This window comes from Nicotiana tabacum, chromosome 22 (assembly GCF_000715075.1).
Source record: "Nicotiana tabacum cultivar K326 chromosome 22, ASM71507v2, whole genome shotgun sequence".
Lineage (NCBI taxonomy): Eukaryota > Viridiplantae > Streptophyta > Magnoliopsida > Solanales > Solanaceae > Nicotiana > Nicotiana tabacum.
The window spans coordinates 80,185,522-80,197,891 of record NC_134101.1 but is presented as its reverse complement, the minus strand read 5'-3'; the positions used below and the strand labels follow the sequence as shown (position 1 = coordinate 80,197,891).

The following is a 12,370-nucleotide window of genomic DNA, read 5'->3' as shown; positions in this document are numbered from 1 at the left end:
AAGTGGTCCATAGCGCATTCCACTGTTAATAGATCCATGGTGATGACTTCAAATATTGCCGAGTCACTAAATGCAAGAAACAGAGAGGCAAGAGAGCTACCAATCATGAGTTTGCTAGATTACATGATGAATTTGATTATGGAATGGAATAATACAAATAGAATGACTGCAATGAGTACATTTACTGGCCTAGGAAAAAAATATAACGAAGTACTGAAGGAAAATAGATATTTGTCGCAGAAGATGACGGTAAATATTCTTTTATCATGTCTTACTTCATACATTAATACTTGTCATATCCCTATTTTACTAATGATATCTATTTAAATTTAGGTGAGGCCTTCAACCGATTATATATATGTAGTAATAGATGCTGAACAAAGGCGGAACATAGTATGCTTGCAAAAAAAAGAATGCTCGTGTAAACGATTTCAAGTGGATGAGATTCCTTGTCCACATGCTATGGCAGTATTGGACTACACACACATAGAAGCACCTAAATATTATTCTGCCTATTATACCAACCAATAATTCAAGAAGACATATGAAGTGTCAGTTAATACATTTCCAGATGAAACTACATGGGACCTTCCAACAGAGGTGTTAGATAATGTGGTGCTACCACCAAGAGTAAAGGGCAAATCAGGAAGACCGACGAAGTCGCGATGCAAGGGACTTTATGAATATCTGTATACTGAAACAGTTACATGTGGACTGTGTGAAAAACAAGGACACAACAGAAGAACATGCAGGAATGCTCAAGACAACTAGTAGATGTTCATCAATGATTTAGTATTTTGTAACATTTTTCCTTGTGAATGTTACAATTAGAATAATGAAAAAATAATGAGATTTACAATCAGATTCTCTCTGATGTATGAATAAAGATGCTACTTTTTGTCGTAATGAAAGTATTGGTAGAAGTTTTATTCCAAATACTATTATGGATGTCATTATACAAAATAGATAAAAATATACAAAATATATACTAAAAAGAATAACACTTTACAAATAATATACAAAATAGACTGTAACTATACAATTTATATATAATATTTTATTCCTATACAAAAAATAAAAAAATAAACTGTCGCTATACAAAACATATACAAAATAGATGTCACTATACAAAAAATATACAAAAAAACTATCACTATACAAAAATTATACAAAATAGAATTTGTATATTTATACAAAAAAATAATATACAAAATAGACTGTAACTATATAATTTATATATAATATTTTATTCCAATACAAAAAATAAACTATCGCTATACAAAACATATACAAAATAGATGTCACTATACAAAAAATATACAAAAATGACTGTCACTATACAAAAAATATACAAAATAGAATAGATATCACTATACAAAAATATACAAAAATAAATGTCACTATACAAAAAATATACAAAATAGATGTCACTATACAAAACATATACAAAAGGACTTTTACTTTACAAAATTATACAAAATAGACTGTCGCTATACAATTTATATTTAGTTTAGCTGCCCCCTAAACTTCATTCATAAAACTTCCTATAACAACTTAGCAACACCAGCTAAATTTGCAAAACTTGTCGAAACAAATTATCTGTATAAATTACAAAACTAAAACTGTAAAAAAGTTAAAACTACACAAAATCTGAAACTTACATAATTTCACTATTAACTGAAAACAAACAAGTCGCAATTAAAAGTAATATTCAACATTAGTATTTCAAACATATTGTTCAAAAACATCCCAAACAAAAAGCATAAAACGTGATATAAGTATGCAACTATATCCAATCATAAGACAATATCATAACCAAACTACTTCATCTTAAAACTACATGTGAATTTTCTGCTAAACTATCCCAAACTACTTTTTCTTGCCCTTCAACTTGCCCTTTTTCTTGATATCCTTCAAAGTCTCGTCATCACCAACGGCACGCGTCTTGCCCTTTTTCTTGTTATCTTTCAAAGCCTTGTCATCAATAACGGAATGTGACTTGACCTTTTTCTTGTTATCCTTCAAATCCTTGTCATCAACAACGAAATGCGACTTGCCCTTTTTCTTGTTATCCTTTTTGGCCAGATCCTTCAATCTACCAGTAGACTCGTCATCACTAAGTGCATTTGCTCTTTGTTTCTTCACTCCATAGTCCCATAGCAATATACCATATCGGTTCCGTATCCCATCAATATCAATAGCTTCAGGAATTCTACTGCCTTGAATGATGTACTCGGCAAATGCAGCAACATAAACACCACAGTCACTACATACAAGATCGCACATAAACGAATAAGTTAGTATAATATCCAAATAGGAATTCATGTACAAAAAAATAAATAATAATCAGAAATATTCAATAATAATTTACGTGTTATCTTGCGTTGGCAACCCATCAATGACATGAATCTCAAAAGAATCAATGGTGGGGATTCCCATAGGATTCTCCTTTGTGTCCCAAAAACCAATACGATGGAGGAAATATGGGAGCAACACTGAGTATGGCTCAATTGATCTCCGAACTGCACTATTCTGCCGCGCGCCACTCATGGAATCGTATATATAAATGCGTAGATCTTTGAATGACAGTCTCGCCAATATCCAGTGCCACTTATCAGACAGATTTATAGGGAAAAGGACTTCATCAACAGTACACCAAGGAACATTACATCTTAAAAAATACCCAAGTATATACTCAACAATTGGATCTGTTTCAATAATCAAATTCATGTCTCTCTTTTTCTCCAAAAACTTCTTGTACAAATTCGAAATCAAGCAGTTAAACCAACAGTCGGTAGTTGTGAATCTTACTGGAACATCAACACCGTACTTCCCTTTCTTTCTCAAATAGTAAAAAATAATATCAATATGCTGAAATATGAAGAATAAACACACATTGTCAGAAAATTACAGTATGAGAAAACTAAAATGTATATTTTATATATAAACCGATTATACATTTTACAGAAGATACTGCAAATATACATAAAAAGATACTCTTCCAAGTTGATACTATATTTTCTATTGCCATTATTGTTCTAGTCCTTTCTTCCGCCTACTATCCATGGGTTACCGAGTCCCATTTCTCATTTTATTACAAATATAATCTATATGTAATTACAACATGGATAAAAGAAAAAAAATGGCATTTATGCTAACAAATTAACATCAATATGCTGAAAATATGAAGAACCATTATAACGTTGACTTACTGAATCATACAAGGGTAGGTCGGGATATGCAAATGTGAAGAACCATTTTTTCTCTCCAATATCATCAACTCCAAATTCAAAAAATTTATTTTGCTTATTGCTAATCTCTGTATAAATATCATCCCTGATGAATCAGGATAAAAAGATGTGGTTCATAACACGAAACACGAAAAATAAAATAAAATAAAATAAAAAGAAAAAGAAAAAACTGAAACATAAAACTTACGGTGCATTGGTCCTTAAGCCTCTATTGATGAAAGTATTCCACTTACACAATATTCTGAAATCAACAAGATTGTCAACATTTCCCTGAAAGGGACACTTTATAGTGAAGATGGACTTATTTGTCAAGATGGATTTCTTTGACTTAGTTGGCTTATCTTGAGCAACTTGGATGGTGCCACCAGAGTCAAATTTGTTCATGAATGGTGACTTCATGACCCCTGCTGGTTTTCTTTCTCTAGGGATCATTTCAGGTGTGTCATGATCAACAACAACTATACGATCCTTCCTGCATAGTAGCAATATTTGTATCCACTCCTAAACAATCACCATGTACAATATTTTGATTGAAATACTTTTGGGTGATTGCAGTTATTTGAGTCTCAGCATCACTAGTCCAACCATTGTCCTCACCAACTTCCTCACAACTGTTTTTACCAACAACTTGTACAGAATCCTCCGCCAACAACTTGTCACAAAACTTCTGGGTGATTATATTGATTTTAGGCTCGGCATCCTCAATCAAGGCTTCGTCATCACCAACTCCTTCACTACTTTTACCACACTCTCCATAACAATAACAGTTTGCTCTAGACTTACCTCAGTGTCAACATTTTTCTTTACAACTTCCTCACTGCCAATATTTCTCTCCATAACTTCCTCACTATCAAAATTATTCTTTGCAACTTCCTTATCGCTAAAATAATCTTTATGAATATCACCAGTATCATAATGGCCATGACTATCATGATGGTCGTCCTCTTTTCTATTACTCTGTTCAAAAAAAATATACAAAAAGTAGTAAAAATTATAGTAACAGGTAAAAATAACAAATAAGCATAGTCATAAGAAAACCTTTGAAGCATCGTGTTCACCTAGAGCTTTAAAAACTTTTTCAAATGAGGTAATCATCAACTGCTCCAAAGATGAAACCTTGTCGTTTACCTATAAAAGAAAAAGTTAAACCGAATATCAATTAAGTTGTCAGAACTGCTCAAAGTCAAAATAGAACTGTACCGTGTTGATTTCACTTCTCAGAAGTTTCAGCTCATTCTCGCTTGAACTCAAGTTACTGGGCTGTGGATCCGTATTCTCATTGTTAATAGGTTATGATTCCAGCTTATTTTTGGGATGCTTCTTAGTATTTTTTTTAGGTTGAGTGTTGAAATCATCAACATCATATCTTGGATTAACTTCAGCATTTTGATCTTCAAACACAGGGACAAAATCATGCAATTCAAGCCTTGTTTGTTCAACATTTGTTGGGGCAATATTACCAAACACCAACTACCAAAAAAAAAAAACTTAGCAATCATGAAATTTTTAAAAAATAAAAGACAACCAATATATTACTTGTAGAAACTACACATCATACAGTTAATTAATATTATGTATTAGAAATATATAATTTATGTATCAGAAATGCATAATTTATGTATCAAAAGTAGATTCATATGTATTGCTACAAAATGTTGTAAACTAAATAAAAATACTTTTTTACCTGCTCTTGACTTAAAAGAAAAAATTATTTTCTCAACCTCTTGAAGGTCACCTTCTTCTTTACAGTCCAGTTTATATGCGTGGCAGAAGATCTCCAATCCGGTAAGCGAGGTTTTTGTGAGTATAGGGGCAGCATTCATAAAACCAACACTGGAATGCCAAAGGCAAACCACCATATCGGTACATCTTTCTCCTGTTACGAACCTTATCCTTCATTGACTCCAATGTAGCATTAAAAACTACTTTTTCCCAAGGAAAAGTCTCAAAATCACCAGATTCGACCAACAGAAAATCATTCTTTGTTATCAAATCATCATTCGTAATAGAAAATAGAAAACTGTGAATGAAATATAATACTGCAATCTTTAATGCGTCCTCATCAGATTTCCACATCTTTTTTAAGAAACAGTCACTTAATAATTTCTTAGACACTTTCGACATGCTTGGAAAGTACAATTCCATCAACCAACTCGACTTGACAGATTCATAATCCTTATTGGGATCACCATTAGACTTTAAACCTGTGATAATACAAAACTCTGCAAGTTCAAAGCGCAACTTGGTGCTATTCACTTTAATCCATAACTCATCATCTTTAGGTGACACCACTTCCCTAAGCAATAGTGAATGGATAAGTTGGTTCTGTATAAAAAATTCGGGCAAGTTCACAAAATAACCAAAACATGTTCTTCTAAACATCTCAATCTGCTGATCATCTAAAGTATCTTTCAAATGTTTCACTATACTGCAGTTTGTATGCACACTGATACGAGTACTATAATGATCACTCAAAGAAACATAGTAATCCCAAAGCTGCAGACAACACAAAAATATAAATATATATAAGCTTCATAACAATCACAAATACGTACTTTAAACATTACTTATACACTTTGTGGATAGATGATACACTTTATATACAAATTGCATATTACTTATTGACTTGATACAAATTATATGCAATATGAAAAAGAATGATACATTTTATATTCAAATCTGGAACATAACTACTATATTGGATAAATTTTCTACATACTAAAATAAACTAAGCACACACAAGTCAGAGTTATATCATTAGAAAATACCTTCAAATCAGATGAGCTAGGATATTTTTGATCAACATGAACTTTTCTCTTTTTTGATGGAACATCATCCCCATCTGTTTTAGACTTCCTTTTAGAACCTTTACCCTTATCCTTCACAACATCCTTTCCCACCATTTTGATCTTTCTTTTTGAACTTGTGCCTTTTTCAACAACTACTCGCTGAGCAGTTTGTGACCTCGTTACTCTATCGTTGGGAGTCCCGCTATGTGAACGAGTTCTTCTATCAACAGGGGTACTTTGCATTCCTTCAATAGGGGTATTTTGCCTTGCTTCAACAGATTGAGGGGTTGCATGCCCCAAATCGCACCCAAATTCTGGTAAATCTTCAAAATCGTATCATCATTCCTAATAAAACTAGGGTTATATTTCACTAATTTACCAGCTAATTTCATAGAATGTGGAGATGCCCTCAACTTCCTATTTTTCTTCAAAGACTTCTTTTTCTCCATTATAGAGTCGACTATGAACAAAAATCGGAAAACCTACTAAAATTTTGACTTACATCGAGAGCAAGAGTAAACATGGAGAAGCTGTGTTTGAGAAGAAATGGTGTTTCGAGAGGCGGGTCAGTGCATTGAGAGCCGAGTGCAATAGAAAAATGAGTTAAGAGGCGGGTCAGTGTATTATGGATTATGGGCCATTAGATGTAATATGTTTGGGCCGGAGGGACATTTCGGGTCTAGGGGGAAAATATGGGTTTTTAAAAATTTTAGGAGCTATACAGGGTAGTTTTCTCAATGTTTTATAGGGAGGAAGTGCACTAACAACTTTTAACTACTTGAAATATTCACTATTTATAATATATTTAAACACTAGTCAATTCATCCAAACTTCAGTATTAAAAATAAAATTGAGCTGCTAATTTGAAATTCAGAATTTAATGTATTAAATTTGTGAGCTTCTAACTTGAAATTTAGGACTATAAACATCCTAAATTTATGACTGCTAATTTAAAATTCAGAAATATATTTTAAACGCCATATTTAAAGTATCATTTCCACGTTTTATAGCCACCTTTTCCATTCAAAAAGGGGTTTTAGATGCACTGGTGATAGTTTCGATCTGCCGCAAGCAAAAACCCTAGTAGCAGCAGACTAAGCGAAGGGGAAGAAACAGAGCACAACTATGGCGGCGGAAGGAAGAACAATGTCGACAAAAGAAGCCGACATACAGATGATGTTGGCTGCCGAAGTCCACCTCGGAACTAAGAATTGTGACTTCCAAATGGAACGTTACGTCTTCAAGCGCCGCAACGACGGTATATACTCTTAAAATGTTACTACTTGTCTCATTTCTTTCAATATATGCTCATTTCATGATGATGAAACATTATATATTAGCAGTGAATACCACGATTTTATGCACAAATTTGCAAATGCTTATTGTGATGCACTTTTATCGAACTGTTAGATTTCAATCAATCAAATATAGTCCGTAAATTAATTCGTTAGTCAAATTTATATTTGATTTTTTGCTTGCATGCAGTTAGACTATTCCAACAGGTTCATCTTTGCTAGGATTTGAACCTGAGAGCTCATGCATTGAATAAAAAGAATCATCTTTAAATTGCTAAGACTAGGTCCAATGTGCGGCAGGTTGTGCTAGCTTTCTCTATTTGGAACTGCTGATTACTCTACTAGATGATCTTTTCAATGTTCTGATTTTTAATGTCTAAAGATGATGCATATAAATTACTTAGTTGACATAGAATCATTTATTTCATTGTGATAGTTTTACCTGCTATGTTTCATCCTCTGTTCTTGACTACTTTCCCAAAATATATCTTCGGTGTGGCTTTTGTTTGGTCTAATTTTCAAGTACTACTCTCTGCTTATCTTGACCTATCTATTTGTATTCTTAGGTATCTACATCATTAACCTCGGAAAGACATGGGAAAAGCTTCAAATGGCTGCCAGGGTAATTGTTGCTATTGAGAATCCTAAGGATATAATTGTGCAATCTGCCAGGCCGTATGGGCAGAGAGCTGTCTTGAAGTTTGCGCAATATACTGGTGCAAATGCAATTGCTGGACGTCATACCCCTGGAACGTTTACCAACCAGCTTCAGACCTCATACAGTGAGCCAAGACTCCTGATTCTCACTGATCCAAGAACCGATCATCAGGTTTTTACATATTTTCCTGATACTCATCATCTCTTTCTTAAGCCTTCCAATGATTTATTACCTGTTTGAATACTTTGCAGCCAATCAAAGAGGCTGCGCTTGGGAACATCCCAACTATTGCTTTCTGTGACACTGACTCTCCAATGCGCTATGTTGACATTGGTATCCCTGCGAATAACAAAGGAAAGCATAGTATTGGTGTTCTTTTCTGGCTCTTAGCGAGGATGGTACTGCAGATGCGTGGTTCCATTAACCAAGGACATAAATGGGATGTCATGGTAAAGACTATATCTTTAAGCTCTAATTCCATCTTTTTCATTTTGCCGTGGTTGGTTTAATGCTCCTCTCGAGTTTAATAAATAGCTCATTGCTCCATTTTGCAATTGGTACAACTGAAATTTAATAATAAATTATTGCCTTTTTTTGCTGTGAATATCGGTTTTTCATTTGTGTGTGTTCATTTCCATTGTTGCAGGTCGATCTCTTCTTTTACAGAGAGCCTGAAGAGGCTAAGGAGCAACAAGAAGAGGAAGCCCCTGCAATCGATTATGCAGACTACTCTGCTGGTGGTGACTGGTCTAGTAGCCAAATCCCTGAGGCCCAGTGGACTGGAGATGCTGCACCTTCTGGTCCAGTAGTTGCTAGTGGTTGGTCTGGTGAAGGAGGTTAGTTTGTTACACTGTTTCATGAAATTAGCTCTGGATATTGACATATGACAGAGCAGCTGCCAAATTAGTCACTCTATATAGTTCTTTTATCTCCCTTTTATATCGCTAAGGTTATTGTCATATTTTCTGCTAAGAAATTTGATACTAGTTGGTAGCTCTGAGATTGTCTTAGTGGATGGTGGTTTGCTAGTCTCTTTTTTCTCTTGGACTATAGTTGAACCTCTTCTGCAATCGTCTGACGATTTCGAGTTTTTTATTTGTCTATTGTTTAGCCAAATTTGGCGGCACTAACAACTTTACATTCTTTTCTTTTGATGAATTGCAGTGGCTGAGGGAGGAGGCTGGCAGCACTAGTAACTTTACATTCTTTTATTTGGAAAAATTGCAGTGGCTGAGGGAGGAGGCTGGGACACTGCAGCTGCACCTGTTCCAGTTCCTGTGTCAGATGCCGCCCCAACTGCTGGCGCCACAGGCTGGGAATGAACCTGTTTCCTTTAGGAAGCTCTTCATCCCTTGTGGATAAAGAGTAGACATTGTGAGTTCTACAAAAATAGTTTTGTTCATGGCACAGTTAAAGGATTTTCTGTGGATGTACTGAATTATTTAATCATTGCTAGCACGGCTTTTTGGAGAATTTCGAAGTGGTTTTGTTATCAAGAGGTGGAAACTGTCAAATTTGGTTGCTGTGTGGAAAATATTCAACGCCCATCGGAATTATTACTGCATTATTCCAAAATGGTTAACCAAATTCTCTTTAGGAGGGTTTCTTTGATCTCGGGCATTGATTTTTTTAATTTGAAAATTAGAGTTTTGGGTTCCATGACTGCATGAGAAACATACTACATTTTACTAGAAGAATGAGAAACTTGGTCAAGCAAAATGTAAGTCAAGCTTATTACGCTTTATAGCTATGATTGTCTTTTTGGTATTATACAAACTGTGCAGGTGTAAACTTTTGAGTCGGTTAACCTAACCTCCATTGCTAGTTCTAGTAATTGACCTTTTGATGGTTGAGTGCTCTTGGAGCTTGTTAACTTGAGCACTGTAATCCAACTTTTCAAATCTCTGTTCTAAGGGGTCTTTGGCCTTTCCAAAGCAATGAGTTAGTTCAATTCGCGGAACCCAGTTTGGAAACTGATATTATTAATGGTATTAAGAAAAGAATAATTTTGAGTACTACCCTATGTTTTTTCTTCTTTTTGTAAATTTTTCTTACTTCTATATATGTGAAAGATCCATGCTTTTCATTACATTTTATGTGCTTTGTGGGATACAGATTTTAATTGGAAAAAGATAGTCCAGAAATGTCCAAAATAACCAGAACAATCAGTTTAAAAACGGAACGTGCATTTAGGTCGTTTGTTTCTCAGACAATAGCAGTGAACACTGTTTGACTTAGCAGGCGTGAGAGACTGATAAGTTGCAAAAGGTCATTTGCTGCAATGAGGAGTTGAATTTCACCATTTTCCTCGTCTTATTCTACTTCTTCTTTGTCTTCTCAAATCCTTTTGAACTTGGATTCAAGTTTTATTTTTTGGCATCTCGTATATTTCTCTTTTAACTCTTTTTAATTCTCTTATTTCGTTATCGAAAATTAGTTTTCGTTTTTCTCTTACGTCGGCAGGAGCCAAAAATTGTTGTAAGGAAATGCTTTAATGACAAAAATACTTTTCTCTATCTCTTCTTCTCTATTCTTTTCCCATTTTTTCTTCCTTTGATGTTCTCTGTTTTTTATCATTTCATGTTGTATAGAGTTTTATTAGAATTCATCTATGAATTTCAATCGTTTTACTATAGAGTTTTAACTTAACAGATTCCTTTTATGTTGCATAATTGGTGTTCGAATTGAAATTGTCAATCAATAAATTTTGAAGGTGTCTGACTCACCATTAAAAAGTTTCGAAACTTTGAATTCGAATTTGTTTTTTCAAAAACTATTATTTGTTTGGATTGAGTGTTGTTACAAACAATTGGGAATATTCTTTGGAGTTTATATCTCAATTTTGAGGGTGTTTGGTGAAGATTAGACTTGATTTTGGCTGAATTTCAGATTGAAGACACCACATACAAAATATATACAAATCATACAGTGACCATTGTGTTGAAGCATAATCGCAAATGTTGTCATTGAGATTCAATTGTTGAAACAATTTCAAACTTGGAAAAATAATTTATTATCGTCAAATTGTATAGAAATCTACTATATTTTCAGAACTGATTAATCACACTTCACATTGAACTGCAACCAGTGTTTTCTATAAGAATTTTGTTTTGAATTTATTGCGTTTTTGATGTAGAAGCAGAAAAAAATCTTCGATAGAGGTAGATACTGCAGAAAAATCGGTGTCAATTGTGTATTATATTGTTTGTACATTGAAGCGTATCTATTTTGTAACTTAAAATTATTTTGCTGCTTGAATCACGCGTCTAATTAAAAAGGCCCACAGCTGGAAGGATATTTGATATATAATTTGTAACAAAAATTTATTTAGGGTGTATATTTGGACAAATTTGATAAATAAGTTTCATATATTGTATAGAAAGAAAGAAAATTATTAATTAGTCAATCTCTGGGTAAGTGGGTTTTTTCCTGATTTGTTCCAGGCCGACAGGTAAGAATGATAGGAATGTTATAAATACATTATATTATGGATGTTCATTTAATACTCCGTTGTAAATAAGCTTCCTGAAGAAACTTATCCATATGAGACTCCACCGTAAATATGTTTATCTATTTAGTACTCTATTGGAAATAAGCATCATGAAGAAGCTTATCCTTTCGGTACTCCGTTATGGATAAATATTACCCATGGTAGAAGATTATATATATCTGGCACAACAACTTAGAGTAGCAGCTTACACAGCAGCTTGCAGCAGCAACTTACAAGCAGCTTGCAGTAGCAACTTACACAGCAGCTTCCTTTCTTCTATAAATAAAGGAGAATTCAGTTCATTATGTACATAAGTTTGAAATTTGAATAATATATCAGTTTCTCTCTATATTTGTCTTTACTTTACTGTCTTTATTTTATAACACGTTATCAGCACGGGACTCTGCCATCTCGAGAAAATACTTTAAAAGTATCAGAGGTACGAACTTTCTTTTTCTAAATAATGTCAAATCTTTCTAAACTTGAGTTTGTAGCCCTGGATATATCAGGCAAAAGTTACATGTCTTGGGTGTTTGATGCTGAAATTCATCTTGATGCGATGGGTCTAGCAGACACCATCAAAGATAAAAATCAGGCATCAAAATAAAGACCGTGCCAAAGCAATGATATTCTTACGCCATCACCTTGATGAGGGCTTGAAAATGGAATATCTTACTGTTAAAGATCCAGTCATACTGTGCAATAATTTAAAAGATAGATATGACCACCTGAAGATGGTCGTTCTTCCACAGACATGTTATGATTGGACTCATCTAAGGCTACAAGATTTTAAATCTATCAGTGAGTATAATTCTGCTATGTTCAGAATTATTTTCCAATTGAAACTATGTGGTGACAATATTACTGATCATGATATGTTGGAAAAA

The 12,370-nt window shown here is 33.8% G+C and overlaps 1 protein-coding gene across 4 annotated transcripts in view; it reads left to right on the top strand.

The window, feature by feature from the left end:
- Window positions 1-9,708, top strand: part of LOC107764229 (small ribosomal subunit protein uS2) — a 160,230-nt gene extending 150,522 nt beyond the window's left edge. Inside the window, exons 1-5 of one of the 4 annotated variants that reach the window (XM_016591623.2) lie at window positions 7,048-7,298; window positions 7,902-8,164; window positions 8,245-8,442; window positions 8,640-8,829; window positions 9,158-9,708. In XM_016591623.2, the coding sequence (XP_016447109.2) occupies window positions 7,166-7,298; window positions 7,902-8,164; window positions 8,245-8,442; window positions 8,640-8,829; window positions 9,158-9,186 (813 nt within the window). In that variant the 5' untranslated portion in view covers window positions 7,048-7,165 and the 3' untranslated portion in view covers window positions 9,187-9,708. Of the gene's footprint in view, window positions 1-7,047; window positions 7,299-7,901; window positions 8,165-8,244; window positions 8,443-8,639; window positions 8,830-9,157 lie in introns of those variants that run through there. The other 3 variants (XM_075244595.1, XR_012705275.1, XM_075244594.1) reach the window with 3 other exon arrangements.
- Window positions 9,709-12,370: the final 2,662 nt, after the last annotated feature.